The following is a 13009-nucleotide window of genomic DNA, read 5'->3' on the forward strand; positions in this document are numbered from 1 at the left end:
ACCTTCTCCTCTGCAGTCAAAAGCTGAAAATAGAAGCACTGGCTGGAAGCTATCATTTTGTTCGTCCTGTTGCCATAGTAGATGTTGCAGCAAAACAACCGACATATGTGGATTTTGCAGAGTGCTGCATATACGTTAACGAGACTTGAGGTGTAGTGTCACTTGACTCAGTTGATCACCGCATGTCATCTCTTACCAGAAGGCCTATCATAACCTTGAACCGCACCCTCTCTGTTGTGTTCTCTTTGGTGCTAAACTAGTCATATTGACAACTCCCAAGACCTGCCTATATTAAACACATCAATGTTATTGCCTTTGCATTTCTGTCTGTGCTCGTCCGTACAGCATCCTCATTGTTTGGCTTGGCTTACCAGTACTACCAAAGGGCACACACACCACAAAGTTGCTTTTGTGACTCATCGACAAAGTGAAGCAAGAGAAAGACGAACTTGCTCGCTCTTCATGTTAGAAACTGTCCATGATCCGATGTTTGAAACACCTGATCTTATCCCAGCCATTGCAATGTCTGTACTCAGAGTTGTAAAGCTCAGAGGAGAAATTTGTTATCCCACTCTGTTCTTATTCGTTTCTCTCTTACCGTCTTCTAGCCCTTCAATGTGGACCTTGCACCAACTTCTAAGTCCTTGGACTTCAACCAAAAGGGCATCGGTATGCCTTTAGCTGTAGAATGAGTGACCTTTGCGAAGGATTCATTTTGCAGAACAACATGAATTCATCATAAAAAAGTAGATCTACACCAGAAAGACATGAGATGAATTAAATGGATTAGCCATAGGGTGTGGTCTAGTGGTAAAAGATGACGTAATCAATAAGGGAAGGATGTCCATGTTCAGACATGATTGATCATATTGAGCGCTCATTATGAGGATTACTTGGCATTGCTACCGCCTCACTCACTCATGCAAAAAAGCACAATAAGAAAAGCTTGTGCGGTTGTCAGCTTTTCATGCATCGACCCAATACTGTTTCATGCCCATGGCACCATCAATATTAATGTTACAATTTACAAACCCAATCTTGGGAATGACTGGCGACCAGAGTTTTCTGCAGGGGGCGGGGGATTCCCTCATACCCCCGGCCCCCATGTTCTTGTTTTGTTTTTTGTCAAGTTTTTCATGCGTCGGTGTTTACATGTCTGTATTCCCACCAAGCCAAAGTCGGGAATTTAGTGTTGCCATTAGGTACCAATACAGCTCAGTTCCAGCCAAACAGTACGTTAGTTTGTTATACTATGCAATTCTTTACTTTTCAGTTGTCAAAAATTGCGAAGGCTATCAGAATGACAGTTCTGCGTCATTCCACTGCCATTCGTAGTCCTTTTGGGTGGTGCCAAGTGTGGTACATACTTTGTTCATATTACAAACTCAATTCCAATGAAGCTGGAATGTTGTGTCAAAACAGAATACAATAATTTGCAAATCTTGTTCAACCTTTATTTAATGGAATACACTATACTACAGATATTTAATGTTCAAACTGATTAAACCTTGTTTTTAGCAAATAATGATCAACTCGGGATTTTAGCGCTGGAACATGTTCCAAAAAAGCTGGGTCATGTTTACCATTGTGTCACATCACATTTTCTTTTAACAACATTCAATAAATGTTTGAGAACTCAAGACACTAATTGTTGAAGCTTTGTAAGTGGGATTCTAACCCATTCTTGCTTAATGTACAGCGTCACTGTTCAACAGTCCGGGGTCACTGTTGTTGTATTTTGTGCTTCATAATGCATCACAGGTTCTCAATGGGAGACAAGTCTGGACTGCAGGCAGACCAGTCTAGTACCCACACTTGCTTTTGCAACACTTGGAGAATGTGGTTTAATATTATCTTGCTCAAGTAAGCATTCCATGCAAAAGACATATCTTGGATGGCAGCATAGTTTTCTCCAAAACCTGTATGTACCTTTCATCATTAATGGTGCCTTCATAGATGTGTAGGTTATCCATGGCATTGGCACTAACACAGTCCCATGCTATCACTGATGCTGGCTTTTTAAATTTGCGCATAACAGTCCGGATGGTTCTCTTTGACTCCTCTTTGGCTCGGAGGACACGACATCCATAACTCCAAAAACAATTTCAATTGTCGATTCGTTGGAGCACAGAACATTTTTCTACTTTGGATCAGTCAATCTCAGATAAGGTCATGCCCAGAGACGCTGGCGGAATTTGTTTTGATAAACTGCTTTTGCTCTGCATAATTTTAAGTTGCACTTATGGATGTAACGTCGAACTGTATTTACTGACATTGGTTTTAGGAATTGTTCCTGAGCCCATTTGGTGATATCCTATACACATCGGTGTCGGTTTTTGACGGAGCGCCGTGTGCGCGATCGAAAATCATGGACATTCAATGTTGGTGTTCGGCCCTGCCGCTTAAATGCAGTGATTTCTCCAGATTCTCTGAACCTTTGGACCAATTACTACTTACTACTACCTATTATTAATATTACCTATTATTATTTGAACCTATTACGGACTGCAGATGATGAAGTCCCTAAATTCCTTGCAATTGTACGGTTAGGAACATTGTCCTAAAATTGTTCGGGTATTTTCTCACGCACTTGTTGACAACCTCGCCCCATCTTTGCTTGTGAATGACTGAACAATTCAGGGAAGCTCCTTTTCTACCCAATCGTGGCACCCACCTGTTCCCAATTAGCCTGTTCACCTGTGGGATGTTCCAAGCAGGTGTTTGATGATTGTTTCACATATTCTTTTTTTAAACCTGTCCAAGCTTTTTTTTGGAATGTGTTGCGCCCATAAAACCTTCCAACCGAGGGGGTGATCAATTTTTTGGTGAGGGTTTTTTGTCACTGTGATGAAATTCAAATTGAAGTAATGATGTTTTTAGATTACCCTGCCCCCACCCCCTCATGCTTTTGTCAGGTAAAAAATATGTACCTTGGTGCAGTTAAGTTTGGGATACATGGCATTCATTCTTTTATTTTAATTTTTTTTCTCATGTCCACCTGGTGCCTGTCGAATGCAGTTGCTGTGTTTGTATTCAGATAAATTCTGCACCTCAATGGTCATTCATCACTACAAGGGTACTTTTGCTATCAGGGTGTCACACAATGTCATTGCAAGCTGCAACTTCAGTCTCTTTCAATCGAAACAAGTCTAACCATGATGCTGGGTCATCACGACCTGGGCTGCGCTTGCATAGGGCTCTGTTACAGCACGTTGTAGTGCTGCAGTGTTGTAACATTTGCAGTTCCTAGCATTAGTCAAAGTGCACACACTGTTCTGGGAAGAATGATTTCGCTGCACAGGGTGTGGTGACTTACCCCTTTCCTTTAATAGGAGCAAATTTGGCCCCCGGAAGCTTAATCATTGCAATTCAACTTGTGGCTTCACCAGAAATAGAAAGTACTTTGCAAATGATTAAGAAAAAACATTCTTCATTCCATGTTATCAGCGAATAAAAAACTGTTTAATCTTTGATGACAGTCTACCTTGCTATGTTAGAATGCATGAGGAAAAAATAGTGATTAGTTTTGACTGTCTTTTTCACTCTGGCAGCAGGCAGGTCAGCCTTCTCTAGGCTCCGCCTCCTCTCACCTGGCGTTCGGCCCAGAATGTTGCTGCAACTCTGCTAGCTCCCATTGGCCCAGACTCACAGAGCTTCGCAAGGAGGGAAATGACTAACCTCTTTCAACCTCGTCCCTTGCCTCAACTTCCCCTTTTCTTTCACTCTTCCCCTCTTTCATCTTTAGACATATTTGCAATGGCGGGCTTTGCCTTACTCTCCTGTAAGTGAGAGAGGATTTTCGATCTTATTTCATTGCGTCGACAGGGTGGAAAGTTGTGAATGGCTGCTTTGTACGCGTTAGTGCGTTGAGTGTGTGTGTGGTGGGGGGGGGGGTGGCGTGATGAGCGTGTGTGCACACCATGTGTGTTTAGTGCAGTAGGCGGGTGAAAGTTTTATTTGTCTAGCTGACAACTGACGCATTTCTGACATTTTTACGCATTCTTCATTCCCTCAATTGCATACTTTTTGTGGTGCTTGACTTGAAACAAACCATCACAATCCGACCCCAAAAAGTGACGAAAAAAAAAGTTTCGGGACCTGTAACATTAGCCCAAGTTCTCATTTTTTCTCTCTCTCTCCCCAGAGGAAGTGCCTTTGCTGATGTGTGCCGCAGCTTTGACCTGCTTCTACCGCTGAAGCTCTATCTTCTCCCCGCCCCTCCTGCCTCGCTCGCTTGCTGCCATAGCGCAAGGAAAGTTGGCCGCGCCCTCCTCTGACTGCTCTCCGACCTGTTCGTCCATCCGTCATCATCACCATCCACCCCTCTCAGTGGGCTGCAGCCTCCGCTAATCCTCATCCAACAGCCCAGCAGCCCAATCCACCGCAAGGCCCACAGAGAGCATCGCACACTTTGCCTTTACTTAGCTTCGCCTTGGACCATCTAAGCCGCCACACAGTCCTCAGTGTTCTTAATTCCCACACCACTCCCCCACAAAGCAGACTACACCCAGACTATCACCTTTGTTGCCTGCTTCACCGCATCTTAATCAGAGGGCTTTCTCTCCTATGCCACTTTGACTTGTGAATGTCCTAGAAAAGAAGTGTCAGCGAGCAATAAGAGTGAACATTCAGGCAGGCTCCCTCCTGGATAAAAATCACCTTACTTGATCGGGAAGATGGCGCAATAACAGTCGCAGCCTTAATTCGTCCTGCACCATTTCACCCTGGACTCTTCTCTGTCAATTTAAACATTTTTTTCATGTGTCATCGCAACCTCGCAGGCGATATCAGCATAAACCCACAAACGTAAAGAAAAGTCGTGGATTAAAGCCAAAGCGGTACTTTTATCACCATTCAAACCGATCCCAGCTCAGAGTTGTATTTTGTCCCAGCGCATTGCCATGGCGATGAACATAGCACAGATCCGTGACACAAAGTGGCTGACGCTAGAGGTATGCAGGGAGTTCCAGAGGGGCACATGCTCCCGCTCGGACCAAGAGTGCAAGTTCGCTCACCCGGCTAAGAGCTGCCAGGTCGAAAACGGACGGGTCATCGCTTGCTTCGATTCACTCAAGGTAAGAGCCCGAAAGAGAACCGCGGTAAAGTTGAGCGTTCAGAGAGGCAGACATGCATAATAAAGGCCATTGATACGATACTGTTCACATGCAGCGTGGCAGACATAAAGTCACAAGCTACAAATAGCAGTCTTTTACGGCCAGTGGAGAGCACACCATCTGGTCTCAGCATGTGCTCTCCCAAGTCCCGCCCATTTCTGGTCAGGTGATGAGGACATGTGATGAAAGGCCCAGAGAGGTGGGGAGAGGAGTCCAAACTCCTTGGGTTCAGGAAGCAACCGTTTTGTACCGCTGTGCCATTGCACTCGTCTGATTCAGTCAGGCACATTAGCGTGTGATCACTGTGTTGCGTGAACGTCGAGCATCAACACGAATCAGCTGTTTAAAAACACGTGAAAAAGGTCACGTACAAACTCAAATGCCTTAAGGAACCCATGTCTGAACAACTAGAGAGAAGTAAGGCGACAGCACCATCATGTAGCACACACACCACTTCCTGTGCCTTGAGGCAGTTAGTGTGGGGGTTGTTTGTGTTGGTATGAATATAAACATACTCTGTAGTGATCGTAGTTTCTGCCATGATCACGCTTATAACTCAAAAAACTCATCTCAAATCATCTTTCCCCATCGCACTGAATAGAAATGCCGTTAATCTATTCCAGCATCACCCCCATATACCCTAAATGTTTGTATTTGTATTTTTAATAAGGGACAATATAAGACTATACTTTATAAAACAGAACAATAACATAATTAAATACAATGAAAACAATGAAAGTTTTTGCATCATGATTTAATACTTGCAAATTAATGCCTTTTGCTGCTCCTTCTAGTATGCCCTGCATGGGAGACAGTATGATGCAGTCATGCAGACATAAACAAAGAATAATCCCTCTTTTACTGCTACTCCAAGTGACTTTTGAAATTCAGTAACATGTATTTTTTGTTGAAGATAAAGGATATACGCCTTTGAGTTTTGTCTTTGTCGTCTTTCACCTTTTTCGTTGAAATAGCCTTTGCCTAAAGGGTTCTAAAAATTGCAAATATTGATCCTAATTTTAGCGTGTAAAGGCCATTTTCCATTGCATTCCATTTTCAAAGCTATTGGCCTGTTCGAAAGGTAACCTTTTTGGGTTGGTAATGTGTAAATATTTTATGTTTAGGTTCACAAACTTCAACCGGGTGTTTTGAACACCTTGAAGCCTCAATGAATTGTTCAGTATTCTTATTGTTAAGTGAGTTAAACTGAATTCAATTCATTCCACCAAAAACCGCTCGTATCTCAAGCAGGCATATCTTGGAAAAACTCGTAATTGGGTTAACCTGTATCTCAATGCACCACAGTATAACTATTTTTGTTTTTAGGTGGAACTAAGAAATCAATGTTTTCCCTTATCTCCCTCGTGCCGCGTCTTTCACCACTCCACTTTTTATCAGGGCTCAAGTTTCAAAAGATGGGTGGGACTCACCTCTAGCTTTTGACCCACTTGTACATTTTCAGAGCTTGCATCCTTCCCTACAGATGGCGGTGACTCATGCTCATTGGCGGTTATTGAACAGGGCAGGGTTAGAGTGAAGACAGTTTGTCAGTCCACCCAGAAGACAGTTGGACATGAAGTGAACTCTTCCTTGATTTAGATTATTTGTGCATATGTATCAAAATTATAAACTAGCCAAAGAGAGTCTTGTGCCTGGGGATCCCTGCATGAAAAAGGAACACAATTAATGGAGACAACTTGAAAAATAAAGCTTCATATTAGCAACTTAGATTTCATTTAAACTTAGTCCTTGTGTTCTACTTGTGCAAACAGCTTCCCTGTCCAAAGAAAGACCAAAATTACAGGCAGTTCCATTTCCATAATTCCAGAGTTGTGATATTCCTCCAGGACCTAATATAACCAGTCTAAAGAGAAAAAGTATATCGTTACTCAGTAGATCACAGAGCTCCAATGAGGCAAGCTATACTAATTCTCGCAAATATCCTGTGTTACAATGTAACAGTGAAAACTGTACAAAAAAGCAGTCACTTAACTGTACCAATTCCTTGGTTATGTAAAGTAACTTAAACTAAGGGAAGTTGAAGCCACATTTTATATATAATGTATATATAAAACACGACATAATTGTCCCAGACGGCTCCATTTATAAATAGTCTCCGTTTTTCAACATTGCAGTTTGTTATTGTGTGTATTTTAAAATATAAGAATCTCGAGTTTCTTCTGTTTTATTAGTCATACTAAAAACAAAGGCTGAAAATTGGTCTACACTTATGACATGCATCATAACTAAATCAAGTGTCTTGGTTATTGACATGCTTCATTTTCCCAAGCACTGTAGTTAATGATACAGTATATATATATATATAGCATATTTGAAAATTTTAAAGAGCGCTGGTTCTCGCGAATAAAAAAGTAGCGTAATCAAAGTACAGTGGTGCCTTGGTTCTCAACCACAATCCATTCCAGAAGGCCGGTTGAAAATGGAATTTTTCAAAATCCAAAACGCGTTTGCCCATTACAATTATTGGAAAATTAATGCGTTCCAAACCTAAAAAATATTTTGAAAGCATTTTTATTAGCTTTTCCCGATAATAAACTGCATACTAGGAATTCATGTATAGTTTAAACACTTAATATAATTAAATCATTTAAGAAATATATTTTTTTGCTTAAAATGTATGCTTTAGTAGTCGAGTATGCTAGGCTGGGAGTGCATTGCCGTATTTATAGCGACTTGGCCCCCAGCCTTGTTTGTTAATAAAAGTGCAGAATAATTTTAAACAAGCAATAATGGGGGGGAACAAATTATTTTTTATCTGCACAGAAGGTAACATGTACAAAAAATGTAACTTGCAACGAGAGGAGGGAACAAAAGAAAAAAAGCAATGCAAAACAATCAAGTGTTTCAAATGTCTTCGGTGGGGGTGACTCACCCCTTTTTAACAAACAACGGATCTAATATAGACTGTTTCTGCCGTCTTTTGAGCACCTTTCTGAAGTGGCTCATACCAACATTGAAATTTTGCAGTGCTCTGCAACATTCTGCTTTGTTAGGGTGATGGAGTTAGACAAAATTCTGGATGTTGTTCCTTTTGGTGCAGATTGCTTTTATATCGGCACTTGAGACATTCTTCCTGCCTTCAGCCTCATCAGACGACGTCTCCTCCCTTCATCGCCAACACTATCCCCAGCTAACTGCTGCTAGTTTATGAAAATAAGAAGCAACTTTTCGACTTCCTCCAAGATCTGTGGCCTCTGCTCCTTTAGCAACATCACTTGCTTTGAGGACATCCTTGTGTTTCAGAATGGTGCTGATCGTCGATTTCGCCATGCCATACTTCTTCGATAGCTCAGAAACACGCACACCAGATTCGTATTCGGCTATCAAATCAGTTTTACATACCACTTTCTTTTTTTCAGCACCAGCAGTTCCAGTTGCCTTCTTTGGAGCCATGATTGGGGGTTAATGTTGCTCAATCGGAAGAAAAAAGTCACTACCGGGACACGTCCGCGTGCAGAGGCTGTGTTATACACAAAGAGCTTTGTGTGTGGGTCAACTGGTTGCGTCGCGCACGTTACGTCTTTTCCATTTTTTTCCGGGGTGCGTTTGAATTCACAATAACAAATCGTCATGGGTCAGCTGGTCGGGGTGTTCGTATACCGATTTTGATTTGAAAACCCAAGCAGAAAAATCTCAATTTTAGTTAGAAAATCAATTTGTACAAAAACAGACGTTCGAAAACCGAGGTACCACTGTAACTGTAATCTGACTAATGTAAAACTTAGCATGATAAATTGTGACATCATTTGACCATATTTTTTTATCCATATCCCTGGTCACGAAAAATGGAGTACGATAGAAGCAAACGTCTGTAAATCAAACTTTACGAAAACAGAACAAACATTGTGGTTGACTCATTCTCACCTATCCCTTAACTTTCATGAAAAGCTATTATTATTGTAATCCTGTATTTCCAACAAACAATTAGTGAATCCTCTGCATAAGTCAAACTAAAACCATATGGCATCACAAAAGCATAGATGACCCTCATCAATCTGAATCTCGTGATCCCTGTTTTCAATACAGTGTTGACTTTCACTGACGCAGCAGTAGAGCAGCAATGTGCAGGCTGAAACCTCTCGATACACGAACACGTGTTTAAATTGTCATTCGTGCTGATAGAATCAGCTACCGACGGAAAAGGAGTAACTGGCAGACTACTACAGGCTTTTATCTGAGTGAACCAAGGGGCTTATTTGGGGACTTTTGGCTTCTTTTTCACTCTGTCTTGTTCATTGATGCAGATGGATGACTTTAAAAAAATGAAGGTCCATCCAATTTTTTTCTGTAATGTAATGAAACACTGCACATTTAAAAAAAAAAGCTGTGGAAACAGAAGGACAGAATGGATATCAAGTCTTGTTTTGCTTGTCACAGGTTTGCATTACATTAAATAATACAAAATGATCAGAACACTCATGGATGTTAACATTCATCCATGTTGTCACCCGCATTATGCCACAATGTGACCCCCACCCCCCTCGTCACTGTCCTGCAGCCTCTTAGATATGCATGTGCACACTCTTACTGCATGTGAGAGAGCATCGACCTTCTTCTGGAGAGTATAATTAGAACAGGTCTCACATGATCATCAGTACATAGCTGAATAGGTCACACCCAAACCCACTCATTTCACCAACAGTCTCTGTCTCTCTCTTGCTGGCCTCTTTTTTTTTTTCCTTCTTGCTACAGGATACACACTTGGCTGTCCTAGAAGGAATTTGGAAACAGTTTATACCAGACTAGACAGAAGACAAGTTGAAACTTTTTATATTACATTTAGGTTTTTCATGACATTATTGCGATATGTCCCTGAAATAAGATAATATTTTCAACTAGGCAAATTGGCATCACTGTTTGTGCAAATTAGCTAACACACTGCTCTCACCGCTGTCTGTGTGTCGGTTTGGTGGCGCACAGGCAGTTCAGCGACGTGGAAGAGGTGTAAATATTTGTAGAAGGATAATGGCTGGCTGGACCCTCTCATTTTAAAGTTGGCTTGTAATTTTTTAATGATTAACTCCTGAGTGAAAGGTTAAGTATGATCCTTCTAAATAGCCACACTGGTAACAGTCGCAATTGCAAAGTGAGGCTTCTGCAGTGGGAATCAGAGTGGAATAAACCAAACAAATACACCGAAACAGATGTAAATATATATATATATATATCTATATATATATATTCTTTTTTTAATTTATTTTTTAATTTATATATATATATATATATATATATCAATGAAACACCACAAGTCAGATAATTTATTAATTTGCAAGGGAAAAAAGTGGAGCTGTAGGATGGTCAAAGACCATTCAATGTAACAAGTCCCTTTGGAAAAAATGGAAATAAATCTTTCCAGAGTTTAAACTGTCATCAAAACCTTTACTGAGGCGAAACTCAAAGCTTAACATTCTTAATTGTGTAAAGCAACAAAACTAAAAATTAATTTCAGATGATGAAAAAGAAAGTATACTTGATTTACAAATGATTGTCTACATTCTTAATATGCAAGTGTAAAATAGTTTAACCACTAGTTTCGTTGTCAAAACAGTAACACAACCTGTTAATGTGTATGACTTTTGTGCTTGAGCAGATAGAGTTGATCTTCTGTTGCAGTTATTGCACATGTGATACTTTGTCGTTTTGCATGACATAATGTTTGATGACAGTTCGCATGCTGAGTTTTTACGGAACTTTCGGGCAGAATATGTTAAATGTTGACTTCTTGGAGAAATTCAACTGTAGAAACTCTACTACAGTTTTTCATATACACAGTATGTGAACCCTTACTGAATTATATTTGGAAAATCTGTGTTTATATATGTACAGTGAAGAAAATAAGTATTTGAACACCCTGCTATATTGCGAGTTCTCCCACTTAGAAATCATGGAGGGGTCTGAAATTTGGTGCATGTCCACTGTGAGAGAGATAATCCAAAAAGAAAAATCCAGAAATCACAATGTATGATTTTTTTTTTTAACAATTTATGTGATACAGCTGCAAATAAGTATTTGAACACCTGAGAAAAGTAGCAGTAACAGTAGCCTTTGTTTACAATTACAGAGGTCAAACGTTTCCTGTAGTTGTTCAGCAGGTTTGCACACACTGCAGGAGGGATTTTGGCCTACTCCTCCACACAGATCTTCTCTAGCTCAGGCAGATTTCTGGGCTGTCGCTGAGAAACACGGAGTTTCAGCTCCCTCCAAAGATTTTCTATTGGGTTTAGGTCTGGAGACTGGCTAGGCCACGCCAGAACCTTGATATGCTTCTTACGGAGCCACTTCTTGGTTTTCCTGGCTGTGTGCTTCGGGTCATTGTCATGTTGAAAGATCTAGCCACGACCCATCTTCAATGCTCTGACTGAAGGAAAGACGTTGTTCCCCAAAATCGCACAATAGCTTAAAAATTATACATTGTGATTTCTGCATTTTTCTTTTTATATTATCTCTCTCACAGTGGACATGCATCTACGATGAAAATTTCAGACCCGTCCATGATTTCTAAGTGGGAGAACTTGCAATATGGCAGGGTGTTCAAATACTTGTTTTCGTCAATGTATAAATAAGAATTGTAAACTTGCAGTCATCGAGAAATTATCTCAAAGGTATTACTAAAAGACGTGATGATAAAATGGATTGTCAAAAAATGGAGAAAGTTCAGCACTGCTGGACTCTCTTGAGGAGCGGACATCCTGTAAGGACGACTGCAAGAACACAGCGCGCAATGCATAATAAATTGAAGGAAAATAATATCAGAATAGTTAATAATTGCCAGAAATCTCTAGCACACACTAACATCTTTGTTGACAAATCTACAAAAAGTAAGACATTAACTGATAAATAGATGCCATCAGAGGACACTACTTATGAAGCGGTTGTCCCCAAACAGGTTTGCAAAAGCACCTGAATTTTTTGTTACACAGGGGTACTGGACAAGTCCAAAGTTGAATTGTTTGGAATGAACACATTGATATGTGGAGGGTGGGGGGCGGAGGCACTGCAGACCACGATTAAAATATCATCGCATCTGAGAAGTAAAGCAGAGTGGGCATCGTGGTTATGGGACTGCTCTCCTACCTCAGGCCATGGAATCATTGGAAAAAGTACTTTCCAAGTTTATCAAGGCATTGCAGGAGAACTTTTTTTTTTTCCAAAGAAGACTGGTCTTGTTTCTGTTCCTGTACTTGTTCCTCTTGAGTCTTGTGCATGTCTGATATGCAACTACAGGAAAGGACTATTGGTGGTTATTGCTGCCAAAAGAGTGTCAGGCAGTTATTAAATCCAAAGGTTCACATACTTTTTACGCCCTATACTATGTTTATATGTTGGTATCAATAAAAACATGGGGAAAAAATTAATTGGTGGGATGGAGGCAGTATAATAGTCAAGCAGACTGTCTTTCGTGACTTAGATGAAGCTCAGATCACATTTTATGACTAACTTGTGCAAAAATGGAATTCCAAAGGGTTCCCTTACTTTTCTCTTACCATTTTATACACGTTTTATGATCCAGTACCACGTGCTATTTTTCAGTAGTATTCACGTAAGTGCTTTTGGAAAGCATTACACAAAAATGACATGCAAATCATTTCACACATTGGAGCTGTTTGTCTGCTTTCTGCATTCATTTCGTTTTATGGCTTCTAAATGTATAGTTCTTATGGAAAACTTTGCTTGAACCTGATGACTGAAGTTTTGTAATGACCTGCAACCACAAGATCATATAATTACGTTACCTTTGTTACTCATGAAAAACACCTTAATGACTTTTCTCATTTTTGCATGTAAGAATATATCATTTGAAGCATGCCTGTTCTCGTCACCCATTTTCTTTCTACTGGCGCTTATTTTCACTCTTCCCCCATTTGCTTTCCCGC

The 13009-nt window shown here is 40.5% G+C and overlaps 1 protein-coding gene across 18 annotated transcripts in view; it reads left to right on the top strand.

The window, feature by feature from the left end:
- mbnl1 (muscleblind-like splicing regulator 1) overlaps positions 1-13009 on the top strand; it is an 80914-nt gene that overhangs the window by 22637 nt on the left and 45268 nt on the right. For 16 of the 18 annotated variants that reach the window (XM_061840311.1, XM_061840312.1, XM_061840313.1 and 13 more), the window contains one exon: positions 4145-5075. In XM_061840311.1, the coding sequence (XP_061696295.1) occupies positions 4902-5075 (174 nt within the window). In that variant the 5' untranslated portion in view covers positions 4145-4901. Of the gene's footprint in view, positions 1-2759; positions 2826-3648; positions 3782-4144; positions 5076-13009 lie in introns of those variants that run through there. The other 2 variants (XM_061840317.1, XM_061840315.1) reach the window with 2 other exon arrangements.

This window comes from Syngnathoides biaculeatus, chromosome 13, assembly GCF_019802595.1.
Source record: "Syngnathoides biaculeatus isolate LvHL_M chromosome 13, ASM1980259v1, whole genome shotgun sequence".
Taxonomy (NCBI): Eukaryota; Metazoa; Chordata; class Actinopteri; order Syngnathiformes; family Syngnathidae; genus Syngnathoides; species Syngnathoides biaculeatus.